This window comes from Salmo salar, chromosome ssa07, assembly GCF_905237065.1.
Source record: "Salmo salar chromosome ssa07, Ssal_v3.1, whole genome shotgun sequence".
In the NCBI taxonomy this organism is placed as follows: Eukaryota; Metazoa; Chordata; class Actinopteri; order Salmoniformes; family Salmonidae; genus Salmo; species Salmo salar.
The window spans coordinates 57,345,043-57,365,400 of record NC_059448.1 but is presented as its reverse complement, the minus strand read 5'-3'; the positions used below and the strand labels follow the sequence as shown (position 1 = coordinate 57,365,400).

The 20,358-nt window shown below is 43.6% G+C and overlaps 1 protein-coding gene across 1 annotated transcript in view; it reads right to left on the bottom strand.

Moving 5' to 3' along the window:
• LOC106609796 (protein kinase C-binding protein NELL2) overlaps window positions 1-20,358 on the bottom strand; it is a 118,285-nt gene that overhangs the window by 73,767 nt on the left and 24,160 nt on the right. Inside the window, exons 5-12 of the mRNA XM_045722361.1 lie at window positions 16,687-16,783; window positions 12,455-12,527; window positions 12,117-12,199; window positions 11,439-11,567; window positions 9,061-9,163; window positions 7,117-7,208; window positions 4,722-4,824; window positions 1,741-1,875 (exon numbers count right to left, since the gene is read on the bottom strand). Coding sequence (XP_045578317.1) covers window positions 1,741-1,875; window positions 4,722-4,824; window positions 7,117-7,208; window positions 9,061-9,163; window positions 11,439-11,567; window positions 12,117-12,199; window positions 12,455-12,527; window positions 16,687-16,783 — 815 coding nt within the window. The remainder of the gene's footprint in view (window positions 1-1,740; window positions 1,876-4,721; window positions 4,825-7,116; window positions 7,209-9,060; window positions 9,164-11,438; window positions 11,568-12,116; window positions 12,200-12,454; window positions 12,528-16,686; window positions 16,784-20,358) is intronic.

Genomic DNA, 20,358 nt, shown 5'->3' with positions numbered 1-20,358 from the left:
ATGCCAAACCTCCCTCCCTCCTTCCCTAGACAAGGTCACAGTCCATAACCCACAGTGGCCACAGAGACAAACCTGGCAGGACCATAGAGCAAGAAGGTTAGACACACTGGTAATTAATGACAGGGGGGATGATAGCATCTTTAATTATGCACACACACTCAGACACTGACTAATCACCGGACCAACTGTTCTCATTAGCAGCAGTTGGTTGGTCGGTGGGAGACTGTCTGTCTGCGACTGGCATGCTAAATAGACCTGGGCTCTGCATTGTACCGTGGAGTATTTTTACCACCCCATGGTTGGAGTATGATGGGGAATAAGGTAGTAAGGCTTGCAGTATGAACAACCGGAGAGACTGCCAGCTGTGGCAAATTAACCTGGCTGCAATGTACCATGGGTATTTTTAACCCACCAGTGGTGGGAGTATGATGGACCGGGGCCTAAGGCTGTGAGGCTGGTCTGATGAGTGGAGGGGTCAGGGGTCATAGAGGTAGTACAGGTCATTTATGGCTGTGAGGATGGTCTGATGAGTGGAGGGGTCAGGGGTTGTAGAGGTAGTACAGGTCATTTATGGCTGTGAGGATGGTCTGATGAGTGGAGGGGTCAGGGGTCATAGAGGTAGTACAGGTCATTTATGGCTGTGAGGATGGTCTGATGAGGGGAGGGGTCAGGGGTCATAGAGGTAGTACAGGTCATTTATGGCTGTGAGGATGGTCTGATGAGGGGAGGGGTCAGGGGTCATAGAGGTAGTACAGGTCATTTATGGCTGTGAGGATGGTCTGATGAGTGGAGGGGTCAGGGGTTGTAGAGGTAGTACAGGTCATTTATGGCTGTGAGGATGGTCTGATGAGTGGAGGGGTCAGGGGTTGTAGAGGTAGTACAGGTCATTTATGGCTGTAAGGCTGGTCTGATGAGTGGAGGGGTCAGGGGTCGTAGAGGTAAAACAGGTAATTTATGGCTGTGAGGCTGGTCTGATGAGTGGAGGGGTCAGGGGTTGTAGAGGTAGTACAGGTCATTTATGGCTGTGAGGCTGGTCTGATGAGTGAAGGGGTCAGGGGTCGTAGAGGTAGTACAGGTCATTTATGGCTGTGAGGCTGGTCTGATGAGTGGAGGGGTCAGGGGTCGTAGAGGTAGTACAGGTCATTTATGGCTGTGAGGCTGGTCTGATGAGTGGAGGGGTCAGGGGTCGTAGTAATGAAATGTTTCCTAGAGATCATTAATATATGGAAAGAAATATGTAATGAGAAGAGCTTAATTATAAGCCCTCAAAATTTCTCCTGCTTAAAGTAGACGCCACTGCTTGGTATCGTAGTCATCCCTGTACCTACTTACACAGCCCTACAGTATATGATTGTAATCCCAAACTAAGATAAACATGAAAAACAATGAAGTCCAAGCTCCTCGAAAGACCACTTCTAAATGAGGTATTGGAGTTTTGTACAACCAGCAAAGCTGGGCCACAACAGAGAAGAGAGCCAAAGACCACAAGGTGCACAACCAGAAAAGCCAGGCCACAACAGAGAAGAGAGCCAAAGACCACAAGGTGCACAACCAGCAAAGCCAGGCCACAACAGAGAAGAGAGCCAAAGACCACAAGGTGCACAACCAGCAAAGCTGGGCCACAACAGAGAAGAGAGCCAAAGATCACAAGGATTAGTAGATAGAATGGACTGGGGCGATGAAGATGACTTAAATAAGTGTTGGCTTAGTGATGCCATTGTTGTAGTAAGAGTACTGCACCTCCACAGTACGCGCTGTCATCCCTCAGGGCGCGGTAGCCATCTTTACAGCTGCAGCAGGACCCAGCCTCCAGATTCACACACTCTGAGTTCTCCACACAGCTGGGACTGTGGCCCTCCACACAGAAATGATGACCTGAGAGAGAGTGGGGGGGGGGACGACAGAGACTGTCTGGTCATTCTACAGCTGATAAATCTGATAAAATAAAACACCCTTACTGTGTTGTCTTACACCTGTGTGTGTGTGTGTGTGTGTGTGTGTGTGTGTGTGTGTGTGTGTGTGTGTGTGTGTGTGTGTGTGTGTGTGTGTGTGTGTGTGTGTGTGTGTGTGTGTGTGTGTGTGTGTGTGTGTGAGAGAGAGAGAGAGAGGATGTGAGAATGTGTGTTACACTAGACAAGGTGCGCTTTATTTCCTCAAACGGTCCCTGTCTGGCCTGGCCATAGACAAATAACTAGATAGACAGAACAACAGGTATATATGGCTGAAACCACGGTTCACTCTGCAGGAACACAGGTCAGGAGGAAACAAGGCTTTATCAGAGAACAGTAACATGTTGTTTTTAGTTTTTATTTATTAAATGTTTTTATTGAATGTTTAAAACATACAATATACTTGTAGTGAAGCAGGTAAACAACTACATCCCATTAGTCATCTAACAGACTCCCATCCAGAGTGACACACAGAAGCAACCAGGGTCAACGCCCTGCTCAAGGGGACGTTGACAGATGAAAAAACGGGAACCTGAACCAACGATCCATCAGTCACTGGCCCAAACTCCCAACCGCCAGCCCTCCAAGATCCCCCCACAGTTCCCCAAGAGCTGCCCCTTAACCATCTGAGATCCCCCCCACAGTTCCCCATGAGCTGCCCCTTAACCATCTGAGATCCCCCCCCACAGTTCCCCATGAGCTGCCCCTTAACCATCTGAGATCCCCCCCACAGTTCTCCAAGAGCTGCCCCTTAACCATCTGAGACCCCCCCACAGTTCCCCATGAGCTGCCCCTTAACCATCTGAGATCCCCCCACAGTTCCCCATGAGCTGCCCCTTAACCATCTGAGATCCCCCCCACAGTTCTCCAAGAGCTGCCCCTTAACCATCTGAGATCCCCCCACAGTTCCCCATGAGCTGCCCCTTAACCATCTGAGATCCCCCCACAGTTCCCCAAGAGCTGCCCCTTAACCATCTGAGACCCCCCCATAGTTCCCCAAGAGCTGCCCCTTAACCATCTGAGATCTCCCCCCCACAGTTCTCGAAGAGCTGCCCTTAACCATCTGAGATCCCCCACAGTTCCCCAAGAGCTGCCCCTTAATAACCATCTGAGACCCCCCACAGTTCCCCAAGAGCTGCCCCTTAACCATCTGAGATCCCCCCCACAGTTCCCCAAGAGCTGCCCCTTAACCATCTGAGATCCCCCACAGTTCCCCAAGAGCTGCCCCTTAACCATCTGAGATCCCCCCACAGTTCCCCAAGAGCTGCCCCTTAACCATCTGAGATCCCCCCCACAGTTCCCCAAGAGCTGCCCCTTAACCATCTGAGATCCCCCACAGTTCCCCAAGAGCTGCCCCTTAACCATCTGAGACCCCCCACAGTTCCCCAAGAGCTGCCCCTTAACCATCTGAGACCCCCCCACAGTTCCCCAAGAGCTGCCCCTTAACCATCTGAGACCCCCCCACAGTTCCCCATGAGCTGCCCCTTAACCATCTGAGATCCCCCCCACAGTTCCCCAAGAGCTGCCCCTTAACCATCTGAGACCCCCCCTGAGAAAAATAAATACAAATAATAATAATAATAATGATGTTTTTTTTTATTCCACTCCCCACCCACAAGACCACAGTGCACCAACAACCAACAAAATGAACAAAAGACAAAAAAGAGAAAGACAAAGGAAAACAGAAAACAACAATGCAAAAAACAACAAAGACATCAAGGACAACAAAAATCCTAACAGCAAGGCCAACTGAATATGTTAGAGTGTAAAATCCTAACAGCAAGGCCAACTGAATATGTTAGAGTGTAAAATCCTAACAGCAAGGCCAACTGAATATGTTAGAGTGTAAAATCCTAACAGCAAGGCCAACTGAATATGTTAGAGTGTAAAATCCTAACAGCAAGGCCAACTGAATATGTTAGAGTGTAAAATCCTAACAGCAAGGCCAACTGAATATGTTAGAGTGTAAAATCCTAACAGCAAGGCCAACTGAATATGTTAGAGTGTAAAATCCTAACAGCAAGGCCAACTGAATATGTTAGAGTGTAAAATCCTAACAGCAAGGCCAACTGAATATGTTAGAGTGTAAAATCCTAACAGCAAGGCCAACTGAATATGTTAGAGTGTAAAATCCTAACAGCAAGGCCAACTGAATATGTTAGAGTGTATGTGCACATGTGTGCATTTGAATGAGACTGTGTGTATATGCATGTGTACAAACAACTGCACGGCATCAGCCTCAGGCAAACCGGCGTTAGCTGTAAAAACACTGGCCAGTAACATGTTGTTAAGGCCTGGTGGAAACTGGAATAGAACAGTATGTGTTGCTGTCACAGAGATGCATGGCTGTGTGCTGACCACGTCTAGTGTGTATGTGGGTAATATCATGAGGGCGTTCCAAATCACCTGTACCCTTTATAGCGCACTACTTTGACCAGGGCACATACGGCTGAGGTCAAAAGTAGTGCGCTAAAAGTAGCGCATTTGGGACACAGACCAGGATCCACCGTGAAAGAGAGGCCTCATTACCAGCCAAGCAGGAGACATACATCATCTAAGGAGATGGAGGGAGCGAACCGACTTCTAATATCCACTCTCCCTTATCTATTACACAGAGCATCAACACTACCTCACTATCACTCCAATAATCAGTGTGTGTGTGTGTGTGTGTGTGTGTGTGTGTGTGTGTGTGTGTGTGTGTGTGTGTGTGTGTGTGTGTGTGTGTGTGTGTGTGTGTGTGTGTGTGTGTGTGTGTGTGTGTTCCAGACCTACCTCTGCAGACCTTGCAGCAGCGGTCTGTAAGGGTGATGTGTTCAGACTCGGGGCAGGTCAGTTCAGGACAGGGAGTGTTCTCCACCCTCTGCATACTGTGCTCCTGTAAAACCATGACACCATAGGTGCTTACACTAACATCTCTGTCATAATCCATCTTCTCTGCTTTAGACATGGACATCCCACTTCTAACAACAATAGATCATTATATTAGATGGTAATATATCCGAATATATATTATATTTATTTGGTTTATCTATCTATTTGACAGCCATGAAAGCTTTAGTTTCATAAAATAAATACATCTCTGGGGTTTTCTGCTCTTCAACATGTCTATATTCAAGCTGTTCTGTGAGACATGTCTATAGTCAAGCTGTTCTGTGAGACATGTCTATAGTCAAGCTGTTCTGTGAGACATGTCTATAGTCAAGCTGTTCTGTGAGACGTGTCTATAGTCAAGCTGTTCTGTGAGACGTGTCTATAGTCAAGCTGTTCTTTGAGACGTGTCTATAGTCAAGCTGTTCTGTGAGACGTGTCTATAGTCAAGCTGTTCTGTGAGACATGTCTATAGTCAAGCTGTTCTGTGAGACATGTCTATAGTCAAGCTGTTCTGTGAGACGTGTCTATAGTCAAGCTGTTCTGTGAGACATGTCTATAGTCAAGCTGTTCTGTGAGACATGTCTATAGTCAAGCTGTTCTGTGAGACATGTCTATAGTCAAGCTGTTCTGTGAGACATGTCTATAGTCAAGCTGTTCTGTGAGACATGTCTATAGTCAAGCTGTTCTGTGAGACGTGTCTATAGTCAAGCTGTTCTGTGAGACATGTCTATAGTCAAGCTGTTCTGTGAGACGTGTCTATAGTCAAGCTGTTCTGTGAGACATGTCTATAGTCAAGCTGTTCTGTGAGACATGTCTATAGTCAAGCTGTTCTGTGAGATGTGTCCATAGTCAAGCTGTTCTGTGAGACATGTCTATAGTCAAGCTGTTCTGTGAGACGTGTCTATAGTCAAGCTGTTCTGTGAGACGTGTCTATATTCAAGCTGTTCTGTGAGACGTGTCTATAGTCAAGCTGTTCTGTGAGACGTGTCTATATTCAAGCTGTTCTGTGAGACATGTCTATAGTCAAGTTGTTCTGTGAGACATGTCTATAGTCAAGCTGTTCTGTGAGACGTGTCTATAGTCAAGCTGTTCTGTGAGACATGTCTATAGTCAAGCTGTTCTGTGAGACGTGTCTATAGTCAAGCTGTTCTGTGAGACGTGTCTATAGTCAAGCTGTTCTGTGAGACGTGTCTATATTCAAGCTGTTCTGTGAGACATGTCTATAGTCAAGCTGTTCTGTGAGACATGTCTATAGTCAAGCTGTTCTGTGAGACGTGTCTATAGTCAAGCTGTTCTGTGAGACATGTCTATAGTCAAGCTGTTCTGTGAGACGTGTCTATAGTCAAGCTGTTCTGTGAGACATGTCTATAGACGAGCTGTTCTGTGAGACATGTCTATATTCAAGCTGTTCTGTGAGACATGTCTATAGTCAAGCTGTTCTGTGAGACATGTCTATAGTCAAGCTGTTCTGTGAGACATGTCTATAGTCAAGCTGTTCTGTGAGACGTGTCTATAGTCAAGCTGTTCTGTGAGACGTGTCTATAGTCAAGCTGTTCTGTGAGACATGTCTATAGTCAAGCTGTTCTGTGAGACATGTCTATAGTCAAGCTGTTCTGTGAGACGTGTCTATAGTCAAGCTGTTCTGTGAGACGTGTCTATAGTCAAGCTGTTCTGTGAGACGTGTCTATAGTCAAGCTGTTCTGTGAGATGTGTCTATAGTCAAGCTGTTCTTTGAGACGTGTCTATTGTCAAGCTCTTGGTTTGAGAGGTACTGTAAAGGCTGATCTGATGCATTAGTACATGAGGCCATCCACCACCAGATAATAATATGGATGATATGTATTTCAACATGAAACGCGCCCAGACCAGGCTGGATCAGAGTGAGTGTGTTGTCTCTATAAGGATTATCATGGTGTGTTGTCTCTATAGGGATTATCATGGTGTGTTGTCTCTATAGGGATTATCATGGTGTGTTGTCTCTATAGGGATTATCATGGTGTGTTGTCTCTATAGGGATTATCATGGTGTGTTGTCTCTATAGGGATTATCATGGTGTGTTGTCTCTATAGGGATTATCATGGTGTGTTGTCTCTATAAGGATTATCATGGTGTGTTGTCTCAATAGGGATTATCATGGTGTGTTGTCTCTATAGGGATTATCATGGTGTGTTGTCTCTATAGGGAGTATCATGGTGTGTTGTCTCTATAGGGATTATCATGGTGTGTTGAGTGCAGGTGTGTTCTGTAGTCATTGCAAGCTAAGAGTGTGTAGACATGTGGAGTGTATTGGACTTACCTGACACTGAAACAGTAAACAGTTTCCAGATGAATCCCTCACACTCTTCAAGTCCCCTTCCACATACACCCTTCCTCTGAACAGACACACAGCTATGGACACACACACACAAACGCAAACATGCACACACACAGTTTTTAGTTATTCCTAGTCCCTTTTAACATTGGGAGCAAGGTACAGTAAGTAGCGTGTTACACACAGTTTAAGTCATTACTTAAATGGGTTTCATATTAACACTGGCTCCAGATAGCAGCAGGCTTTGAAGACTGGCCTTGAATTATTGATGTATATGTGAAGGCATTGAGTGCTGTGTACGTGGCGGGAGTATCCTAGCAACGCGGAGGTGTGGTCAGTTATTAAGACAAGTCTTTATGATTGTGTGCTTCACACTGTGGGCTGAGGGATGGGGAGGAATGACAGAGAGAGAGATAGAGAAGGAGGGAACAGAATGGAGAGAGAGAAAGGGAGAGATAGATAGATAGAGAGCGAGGCCGAGAGAGAGAGGGGGCGAGAGAGAGAGAGAGAGGGCGGGAGAGAGTGTGTGAGAGAGAAAGAGAGAGGGCGAGAGAGAGGATGAGAGAGAGAGACAAAGAGAGATTCAACGAGAGAGAGACAAAGAGAGCGAGATTATTTTGGAACTTCTGTGAGTGGAATGTTTACTGTTCATTTTTATTGTTTATTTCACTTTTGTTTATTATCTACCTCACTTGCTTTGGCAATGTTAACACATGTTTCCCATGCCAATAAAGCCCTTGAATTGAATTGAGAGAAATTAAGAAAAAAATATAAGATTTCAGGGGCAGCATGGTCGTGTGAGCTGTTCGTTATGAAGAGAGGATAAAGAGAGAGACAGAGAAGTGGTGTAGAGAAGAGAGAGAGACAGAGAAGTGGTGTAGAGAGGAGAGAGTGAGACATAAGTGGTATAGAGAGGAGAGAGAGAAGTGGTGTAGAGAGGAGAGAGAGACAGAAGTGGTGTAGAGAGGAGAGAGAGAAAGAAGTGGTGATCAGAGGGGAGAGAGAAAGAAGTGGTGTAGAGAGGAGAGAGAGAAGTGGTGTAGAGAGGAGAGAGAGAGAAGTGGTGTAGAGAGGAGAGAGAGAAAGAAGTGGTGTACAGAGGAGAGAGAGAAGTGGTGTAGAGAGGAGAGAGAGAGAAGTGGTGTAGAGAGGAGAGAGAGAAGTGGTGTAGAGAGGAGAGAGTGAGAAAGAAGTGGTGTACAGAGGAGAGAGAGAAGTGGTGTAGAGAGGAGAGAGAGACAGAAGTGGTGTAGAGAGGAGAGAGAGAAAGAAGTGGTGATCAGAGGGGAGAGAGAAGTGGTGTAGAGAGGAGAGAGAGAGAAGTGGTGTAGAGAGGAGAGAGAGCGAGAGAGGTGGTGTAGAGAGGAGAGAGAGACAGAGAAGTGGTATAGAGAGGAGAGAGCGAGACAGAGAAGTGGTGTAGAGAGGAGAGAGAGAAGTGGTGTAGAGAGGAGAGAAAGAGAAGTGGTGTAGAGAGGAGAGAGAGAAAGAAGTGGTGTACAGAGGAGAGAGAGAAGTGGTGTAGAGAGGAGAGAGAGAAAGAAGTGGTGTACAGAGGAGAGAGAGAAGTGGTGTAGAGAGGAGAGAGAGAGAAGTGGTGTAGAGAGGAGAGAGAGAAAGAAGTGGTGTACAGAGGAGAGAGAGAAGTGGTGTAGAGAGGAGAGAGAGAGAAGTGGTGTAGAGAGGAGAGAGAGAGAGAGAGAGAGAGAGGGGTGGTGTAGAGAGGAGAGAGAGACAGAGAAGTGGTATAGAGAGGAGAGAGCGAGACAGAGAAGTGGTGTAGAGAGGAGAGAGAGAAGTGGTGTAGAGAGGAGAGAAAGAGACAGAGAAGTTCTGTAGAGAGAAAGTGTTAGAGAAGGAACAGGAGAGGACTGTGTTGTGCAGATGTGAGAAGAACATGGCATGAGAAGGATAGCTGTTGTTACTCACGCTGACACTCTTTGCAGCACGTGCCTGGTACATAGGCAGGGGCGGAGTCAGGGGGACACTGGGGAGGGGGGCAGGAGATGGTCTCACACTGGACTGTACCATTCTAAAGGAATGAAACAAAACAGATGTTATTAGTATGAAGATCTATGATCTCCAACCTGGACTGTACCATTCTAAAGGAATGAGACAAAACAGACATTATTAATATGAAGATCTATGATCTCCAACCTGGACTGTACCATTCTAAAGGAATGAGACAAAACAGATGTCATTAGTATGACTGTCACGTCCTGACCAGTAAAAGGGGTTTTTGTCATTGTAGTTTGGTCAGGACGTGGCAGGATGTGTTTGTTTTGTGTGTTTCGGTGTTTTGGGGTTTAGGTTCTATGTTGTCTATTTCTATGTTTATATCTATTTTTCTATTTCTATGTTGGGTTTTGGCAATGACCTCCAATTAGAGGCAGCTGGTTGTCATTGTCTCTAATTGGAGGCCATATTTAGTTGTGTTTGTTTCACTTGTGTTTGTGGGTGGTTGTTTTCCTGTATCGCCTGTGTTGCCTTACGGAACTGTTTAGTCGTTTTGTTTAAGTGTTATCTTTAAATAAATTAAAAAGATGAGCACTTTACCCACTGCGCCTTGGTCCAATCCTTACAACGCGCATGACAATGACGATCTAAACTCAGCAAGAAAAGAAACGTCCCTTTTTCAGGACCCTGTCTTTGAAAGATAATTCATAAAAATCCAAATAACTTCACAGTTCTTCATTGTAAAGGGTTTAAACACAGTTTCCCATGCTTGTTCAATGAACCATAAACAATTAATGAACATGCACCTGCGGAACGGTCGTTAAGACACTAACAGCTTACAGACGGTAGGCAATTAAGGTCACAGTTATGAAAACTTAGGACACTAAAGAGGCCTTTCTACTACCTCTGAAAAACACCAAAAGAAAGATGCCCAGGGTCCCTGCTCATCTGCATGAACGTGCCTTAGGGATGCTGCAAGAAGGCATGAGGACTGCAGATGTGGCCCGGGCAATACATTGCAATGTCCGTACTGTGAGACGCCTAAGACAGCGCTACAGGGAGATAGGACGGACAGCTGATCGTCCTCGCAGTGGCAGACCACGTGTAACAACACCAACACAGGATCGGTACATCCGAACATCACACCTGCGGGACAGGTATCGGATGGCAACAACAACTGCCTGAGTTACACCAGGAACGCACAATCCCTCCATCAGTGCTCAGACTGTCCGCAATAGCCTGAGAGAGGCTGGACAGAGGGCTTGTAGGTCCTACTGTAAGGCAGGTCCTCACCAGACATCACCGGCAACAACGTCGCCTATGGGCACAAACCCACCATCACTGGACCAGACAGGATTGGCAAAAAGTGCTAATCTCTGACGAGTCGCGGTTTTGTCTCACCAGGGGTGAGGTCGGATTTGCTTTTATCGTAGAAGGAAGGAGCGTTACACCGAGGCCTGTACTCTGGAGCGGGATCGATTTGGAGGTGGAGGGTCTGTCATGGTCTGGGGCAGTGTGTCACAGCATCTTCGGACTGAGCTTGTTATCATTGTAGGCAATCTCAACGCTGTGCGTTACAGGGAAGACATCCTCCTCCCTCATGTGGTACCCTTCCTCCAGGCTCATCCTGACATGACCCTCCAGCATGACAATGCCACCAGCCATACTGCTCATTCTGTGCGTGATTTCCTGCAAGACAGGAATGTCAGTGTTCTGCCATGGCCAGCGAAGAGCCCGGATCTCAATCCATTGAGCTCGTCTGGGACCTGTTGGTTCGGAGGGTGAGGGCTAGGGCCATTCCCCCCAGAAATGTCCGGGAACTTGCAGGTGCCTTGATGGAAGAGTGGGGTAACATCTCACAGCAAGAACTGGCAAATCTGGTGAAGTCCATGAGGAGGAGATGCACTGCAGTACTTAATGCAGCTGGTGGCCACACCAGATACTGATTGTTACTTTTGATTTTGACCCCCCCTTTGTTCCACATGATTCCATTTCTGTTAGTCACATGTCTATGGAACTTGTTCAGTTTATGTCTCAGTTGTTGAATTTTGTTAAGTTCATACAAATATTTACACATGTTAAGATTGCTGAAAATAAACGCAGTTGACAGTGAGAGGACGTTTATTTTTTTGCTGAGTTTATGTTTTAGTATGAACTGAATTTAGGAACGCACCGTATGTCTTGATCTCTGGGATCAGGAGAATCACATAGAGTTGATGTACTATAGATTTTTCAGACACAGGTTATGGTTTTCCATTTAGTGCCGTCTTAACTGACTTGCCTAGTTAAATAAAGGTAAAAAATTAAAATAATTAAAAATGTTTTTTTTAAATATCTAAAAACAATCTTACATAGCAGGAACAGTTCCTGCATCCGTCTGTCCATCCCTCGTCCTCCCTATACAGCACTCCATTCATACTGCAGCTCCTCTCACAGTAACAACCATCCAGACCCTGCATCTGCTCCTCCGCACGCGACAGCTGCACACACACCAAAACAAAGATACAGAGTTAGTGTGTGTGTGTGTGTGTGTCAGCCTACAGTATGTGCGTACAAACATTTTTTGGGGTCAATAGCCCGTTGTTACGGTCTGCTTTTTAACTAAATATTTATTCAACAACCCAGGGTTGCAGGACAAGGGAACCAGAGCCCAATAAACCACATGGTGACAGAGAGGCTCCATGTGTTGCAGTAAAGAACAGTAAATGGATGTTCCCTCACTTACCGTCTGTGTGAATGATTCATACACTTATGCCTTGTACACTGACAGAACATCAGGCGGTGGTGTACACGGCTGAGCAGCTGTCCACAGCTACACCATTACTCTACACTACTGTACATTACACAAAGTAGGAGTTGTAAGAAAAGCTAGCATTTCGACCAGAGAGACACAACAGAGGGTGAATCTCAATCGTCTACAAGTGGCTTCCTCTCCTCTCCTCTTCAGATCAATGCAGATGAAGGAAAGAAGACAAGGAGAGGAAACCACGGTAGACGATTGAGGCACCCATTGTCTTATACTATAGTACCTTGCTGGAGGTCTTGGCTAAGACATCCTGCAGCTCCATGATCTTCTGTACCAGCCCATGGAAGTCATTGCACGTGGGACAAGCTGAAACACAGGTAAGTCATGGTAATGTAATGTTGGCATGATAGTTCCATTGTCAATGTCCATGTAACTGTACTGGAAAGCATATTAGAGCTATACTGTAAATGCATGTGTAGCTGATGTTGCCTTTTGTGGGCATCTCATTTTAGATGCAGAGTTTCCAGACTTTTATAGTGGCTGTAAAATAATGCACATGTCAGCATGTTAACTTTAGAGTTTCCAGACTTTTATAGGTACTAAATGTAACTGTTCTCTTACTGCGGTTGAGGTCTGGACACTGGGAGATGTAGCCTTGAGGCATGACGACCAGCTGAACATCCTGCATTATACCCTGTAGAAACAGTAAGAGACGGGAGGAGGGAGAGAAAGGGAGAAGGGGAGAGAGGGAGAGAAAGGGTTATATAAGGGGAGAGAGTTTGAGACGGAATAACAGAGAGAGAAAGGGAGGAGAGAGAGAGAGGTTGAGACAGAATAACAGAGAGAGAGAGAGAGAGAGAGAGCTATATCAACGAATTGGCGCGGGCACTAGAAAAGTCTGCAGCACCCAGCCTCACCCTACTAGAATCTGAAGTCAAATGTCTACTGTTTGCTGATGATCTGGTGCTTCTGTCACCAACCAAGGATGGCCTACAGCAGCACCTAGATATTCTGCACAGATTCTGCCAGACCTGGGCCCTGACAGTAAATCTCAGACCAAAATAATGGTGTTCCAAAAAAGGTCAAGTCGCCAGGACCTCGAATACAAATTCCATCTAGACACCGTTGCCCTAGAACACACAAAAACTATACATACCTTGGCCTAAACATCAGCGCCACAGGTAACTTCCACAAAGCTGTGAACGATCTGAGAGACAAGGCAAGAAGGGCATTCTATGCCATCAAAAGGAACATAAAATTCAACATACCAACTAGGATCTGGCTAAAAATACTTGAATCAGTCATGCCCTTTATGGTTGTGAGGTCTGGGGTCCGCTCACCAACCAAGAATTCACAAAATGGGACAAACACCAAATTGAGACTCATACAGAGTTCTGCAAAAATATCCTCCGTGTACAACGTAAAACACCAAATAATGCATGCAGAGCAGAATTAGGCCGATACCCGCTAATTATCAAAATCCAGAAAAGAGCTGTTAAATTCTACAACCACCTAAAAAGAAGCGATTCCCAAACCTTCCATAATAAAGCCATCACCTACAGAGAGATGAACCTGGAGAAGAGTCCCCTAAGCAAGCTGGTCCTGGGGCTCTATTCACAAACACACCCCACAGAGCCCCAGGACAGCAGCACAAATAGACCCAACCAAATCATGAGAAAACAAAAAGATAATTACTTGACACATTGGAAAGAATTAACAAAAAAACAGAGCAAACTAGAATGCTATTTGGCCCTAAACAGAGAGTACACAGTGGCAGAATACCTGACCACTGTGACTGACCCAAACTTAAGGAAAGCTTTGACTATGTACAGACTTGGTGAGCATAGCCTTGCTATTGCGAAAGCCCGCCGTAGGCAGACCTGGCTTTCAAGAGAAGACAGGCTATGTCCACACTGCCCACAAAATGAGGTGGAAACTGAGCTGCACTTCCTAACTTCCTGCCCAATGTATGACCGACCATATTAGAGACACATATTTCCCTCAGATTACACAGATCCACAAAAATTCGAAAACAAACCCAATTTTGATAAACTTCCATATCTACTGGGTGAAATTCCACAGTGTGCCATCACAGCAGCAAGATGTGTGACCTGTTGCCACAAGAAAAGGCCAACAAGTGAAGAAGAAACACAATTGTAAATAAAACCCATATTTATGCTTATTTATTTTCCCTTGTGTACTTTAACCATTTGTACATCGTTACAACACTGTATATATACATAATATGACATTTGTAATGTCTTTATTCTTTTGAAACTTCTGTATGTGTAATGTTTACTGTTAATTTGTATTGTTTATTTCACTTTGTATATTATCTACCTCACTTGCTTTGGCAATGTTAACACATGTTTCCCATGCCAATAAAGCCCCTTGAATTGAATTGAGAGAAGTTGAGACAGAATGACAGAGAGAGAAAGGGAGGAGAGAGAGAGAGAGAGAGAGAGAGAGAGAGAGAGAGAGTGGGAGAGGTTGACCTCAGATCATATCTATGCAGGATGAGTTAGCTTAGCTGAGCTCCACGAGTGTGTGACGTTAGCTGACAGTTGGAATCACGAGAAGCTGATGAGAGAGAAGTACAGAACCAGCTACCTGACAGTTGGAATCCCCAGTGTATTTATACCTGTGTTCTGTTTGTATGTTGCCAGTTTGTTTTGGTTCATCAAGCCTACCAGCATTTTTTCCCGTGCTCCTCTCTGTCTCTAGTTCCTGTTTTCTAGCTTTCCCGGTTTTTGACCATTCTGCCTGCCCTGTGCCTGCCTGCCGTTCTGTACCTTGGCACACCACCATGGATTACTTACCTCTGTCTGCCCTGACACTGAGCCTGCCTGCCGTTCTGTACCTTGGCACACCACCCTGGATTACTTACCACTGCCTGCCCTGACACTGAGCCTGCCTGCCGTTCGGTACTTTTCGGACTCTGTTCTGGACTACTGACCTCTACCTGCCCTTGACCTGTCTTTGCCTGCCCCCCTGTTTTTGTAATAAACTTTTGTTACTTCGAAATTGTCTGCATCTGGGTCTTCTCCTGAGCCTTGATAATGTGAGGTTTAAGCTCTGGCATGTCAATTTACACACTCACACTCTGAATGTGCTTGGCTGTTTAACATAGCAGTCTGTCTATTATGACCAACAAATACATATCACACCATACTAGAGATTAACACCGGTAACCTGGATCCTGGGACCACTCTTCACATTTTCCCATTTCTTTAAAATGACAAGACCCGGGAAATTATAATATCTTCCCCCAATGTGGCACTACTGCCATTCCACAAAATGCACAACATTATCCAAACAGGTTGTCATGGAAGCCTTTAGCCTAGCGTATTAACTTCACACAAAGTTACCATAAATTCTAAGCAAAGCACATGCATAATGGACACTGCCGGACTGCACGCGAGACCTGAATGCAGTTTAGAGTTCTCATCAGAACTGAAAATTAGATCCCGGTCTGACCCAAGCCCAGCGAGCTGAAGCCCGAGCCCAGGCTTGGTCCATCATCACAGAAATTAAATGAGCCAGATTTCTAGAAAACAACAAGCTATATTGATTTAAACTGGTGTTGAGAACAACGCGGCGGAGGCGGGCGGCAGCGTGAGGAGACGAGGAAACGGTCATTAGGCCTAGAAAAAGCGCAGAGAGGAAAACTCACTTTAGTGATAATCAACTGAATGTGGAAAAATATTGGAATAAAGTCGGCTAATGCAATTGAAGGCATGTATCAAATTTTTGCTTGTATTGAAACTCCCAAAATCCTATCCAACCGTTATACTAATTTAAAGCAATGGTTGTGTGTGGTCACATAGATTAATTTCAGCGCAGTTTTGATTGGGACAGAGCCATCGTGCTGCTTGAGACAAGCCAGGTGTCACGTCCTGACCATAGTAAGATGTGGTTTTCTATGGTAGAGTAGGTCAGGGCATGACAGGGGGTGTTTTGTGTTTTTCTATGTTTTCTATGTTTAAGTTCTAGTTTTTCTATTTCTATGTTTTTTATTTTGGGTTGATCTCCAATTGGAGGCAGTTGGTCCTCGTTACCTCTGATTGGAGATCATATTTAAGTAGGGGTTTTTCTTCCTGGGTTTTGTGGGTGATTATCTTTTGAGTAGTGTTTGTTTCTCTCTGCGTCACGGTTTGTTGTTTTGTAAATTCAGTTATTTATGTTTTGCAAAGTTTCACGATTTAATAAAATGTGGAACTACAACCACGCTGCACTTTGGTCCGATCCTTTCGACAGCCGTGACACCAGGGGCATAGCCGCGGGAAGTAGGGGTGCTGGGGGTGCCCTCCCCCTGTCGACAAAACATAATCATCAACTCGATTTTGACGAACAGGATATATTCTGTCATTCGTTGGAGGTTATCTAGCAAGCTTAGCAACTTTGGTAATTTGACTTTTGTTAGAAAGTTTTTATGATTTGACAATGCTATAGCCTACTTGTGGTGCGCTCTGTGCGTCGTGAGCGCACTCTGTGTTGAGAAAGCCTATGCCTACTGCTGAAATGCGCTGAATTAAATGAGGAACATGATAATGCTCAGAATTTATGAATGGCCTGTTTCACAATTCACAACAATGTCATTGGCGACTCTATCATTACTGAATATCTGTTTCACTTGCTGTGAAATCTTTACATAGTGGCGCAGCCAAGCCGGCAATGTGGCACAGCGACAATCTTATTTGGGGAGAACCCTGGCATAGTGACCGTATCTTGGTTTTAAACTCTTCAAATGGGCACTTCTAATTTTTGCGGTATTTCCCAGAACTCTCTGGATACATTTTTATCGTAATGAAACTTAGTCGATTTTCAGGAAAATATGAATCCCTTCAACATACCTTGAAGTATCCATGGGCCTGGTTCCTCTGTCCGAGCCAGATGGTGGTGTCAGAGGGAATGTCCATAGACGGATTCTCTATCACCCTCTCATAGATCCTAGAGGACAAGAGGAGTACAAGGTGATACTATACTGTTTATACACAGAACATACTGCAAGAGAGCATACTGTTTATACACATAATATACTAGAGGATAGAATACTGTTTATACACAGAACATACTGCAGGAGAGCATACTGTTTATACACATAATATACTAGAGGATAGAATACTGTTTATACACAGAACATACTGCAGGAGAGCATACTGTTTATACACATAATATACTAGAGGATAGAATACTGTTTATACACAGAACATACTGCAGGAGAGCATACTGTTTATACACATAATATACTAGAGGATAGAATACTGTTTATACACAGAACATACTGCAGGAGAGCCTACTGTTTATACACAGAATATACTAGAGGATAGAATACTGTTTATACACAGAACATACTGGAGGATACAGTAGAATGCTGTTTATACACAGAACATAGTGGAGGAGAGCATGCTGTTTATACACAGAACATACTGCAGGAGAGCATACTGTTTATACACATAATATACTAGAGGATAGAATACTGTTTATACACAGAACATACTGCAGGAGAGCATACTGTTTATACACATAATATACTAGAGGATAGAATACTGTTTATACACAGAACATACTGCAGGAGAGCATACTGTTTATACACAGAATATACTAGAGGATAGAATACTGTTTATACACAGAACATACTGGAGGATACAGTAGAATGCTGTTTATACACAGAACATACTGCAGGTGAGCATACTGTTTATACACAGAACATACTGGAGGATAGAATACTGTTTATACACAGAACATACTGGAGGATAGCATACTGTTCACACACAGAACATACTGGAGGACAGAATACTGTTTATACACAAAACATACTGGAGGATAGAATACTGTTTATACGCAGAACATACTGGAGGATAGAATACTGTTTATACACAGAACATACTGGAGGATAGCATACTGTTCACACACAAAACATACTGGAGGACAGAATACTGTTTATACACAAAACATACTGGAGGATAGAATACTGTTTGTACACAGAACATACTGGAGGATAGAATACTGTTTATATACAGAACATACTGGAGGATAGCATAGTGTTTATACACAGAACATACTGGAGGATAGAATACTGTTAATACACAGAACATACTGGAGGATAGCATACTGTTCACACACAGAACATACTGGAGGATACAGTAGAATGCTGTTTATACACAGAACATACTGGAGGAGAGCATACTGTTTATACACAGAACATACTGCAGGAGAGCATACTGTTTATAAACAGAATATACTAGAGGATAGAATACTGTTTATACACAGAACATACTGCAGGAGAGCATACTGTTTATACACAGAACATACTGCAGGAGAGCATACTGTTTATACACAGAATATACTAGAGGATAGAATACTGTTTATACACAGAACATACTGGAGGATACAGTAGAATGCTGTTTATACACAGAACATACTGCAGGAGAGCATACTGTTTATACACAGAATATACTAGAGGATAGAATAATGTTTATACACAGAACATACTGGAGGATACAGTAGAATGCTGTTTATACACAGAACATACTGGAGGATACAGTAGAATGCTGTTTATACACAGAACATACTGCAGGTGAGCATACTGTTTATACACAGAACATACTGGAGGATAGAATACTGTTTATACACAGAACATACTGCAGGATAGAATACTGTTTATATGCAGAACATACTGGAGGACAGCATACTGTTAATACACAGAACATACTGGAGGATATAATACTGTTTATACACAGAATATACTCAAGAATAGAATACTGTTTATACACAGAACATACTGGAGGATAGCATAGTGTTTATACACAGAACATACTGGAGGATAGAATACTGTTTATACACAGAACATACTGGAGGATAGCATACTGTTAATACACAGAACATACTGGAGGATAGAATACTGTTTATACACAGAACATACTCAAGAATAGAATACTGTTTATACACAGAACATACTGGAGGATAGCATAGTGTTTATACACAGAACATACTGGAGGATAGAATACTGTTTATACACAGAACATACTGGAGGATAGCATACTGTTCACACACAGAACATACTGGAGGACAGAATACTGTTTATACACAAAACATACTGGAGGATAGAATACTGTTTATACACAGAACATACTGGAGGATAGAATACTGTTTATACACAGAACATACTGGAGGATAGCATACTGTTCACACACAAAACATACTGGAGGACAGAATACTGTTTATACACAAAACATACTGGAGGATAGAATACTGTTTGTACACAGAACATACTGGAGGATAGAATACTGTTTATATACAGAACATACTGGAGGATAGCATAGTGTTTATACACAGAACATACTGGAGGATAGAATACTGTTTATACACAGAACATACTGGAGGATAGCATACTGTTCACACACAGAACATACTGGAGGACAGAATACTGTTTATACACAAAACATACTGGAGGATAGAATACTGTTTGTACACAGAACATACTGGAGGATAGAATACTGTTTATACACAGAACATATTGGAGGATAGAATACTGTTTATACACATAACATAATGGAGGATAGAATACTGTTTATACACAGAACATACTGGAGGATAGAATACTGTTTATATACAGAACATACTGGAGGATAGAATACTGTTTATACACATAACATAATGGAGGATAGAATACTGTTTATACACAGAACATACTGGAGGATAGAATACTGTTTATACACAGAACATACTGGAGGATAGAATACTGTTTATACACAGAACATACTGGAGGATAGAATACTGTTTATACACAGAACATACTGGAGGATAGAATACTGTTTATACACAGAACATACTGGAGGATAGAATACTGTTTATACACAGAACATACTGGAGGATAGAATACTGTATACACACAGAACATAATTAACTATTACTCATGCAGATAGATGACACAATGTTTGTATTTTACATTCCATTAGGATAAATGTTACAGCGTCATTGTGCAAAATAATACGCAGCATCATCAGGATATGTATGCAACAAAAGTTCAACATTCACCTTCTGCTACCATTTCTGTCAAGCCGTCTACACATACAGTTTGACCCATACGTTCGGTAAATCCAACATATGCACCACACAGAACACACTGCAACTGCCTCTGCAACGCTGTGCTGCAAGGCAAACGCAGCGTTTCATTGGAAATGAATGTCTTTCTGGTGTACCAAAACGCAATGACGCTGTCGCTGTGTTCGAAGCGTAAAGCACTGGTACCCTAAAGGTATTCTCTCTCCCTCCATTCACGACAACCCTTACTGCTCTCTCTGTATCTCTCAATTCAAGTGCTTTATTGGCATGGGAAACACATGTTAACATTGCCAAAGCAAGTGAATACACTACTGTTCAAAAGTTTGGGGTCACTTAGAAATGTCCTTGTTTTTGAAAGAAAATCATATTTTTTGTCCATTAAAATAACATCAAATTGATCAGAAATATAGTGTAGACATTGTTAATATTGTAAATGACTATTGTAGCTGGAAATGGCT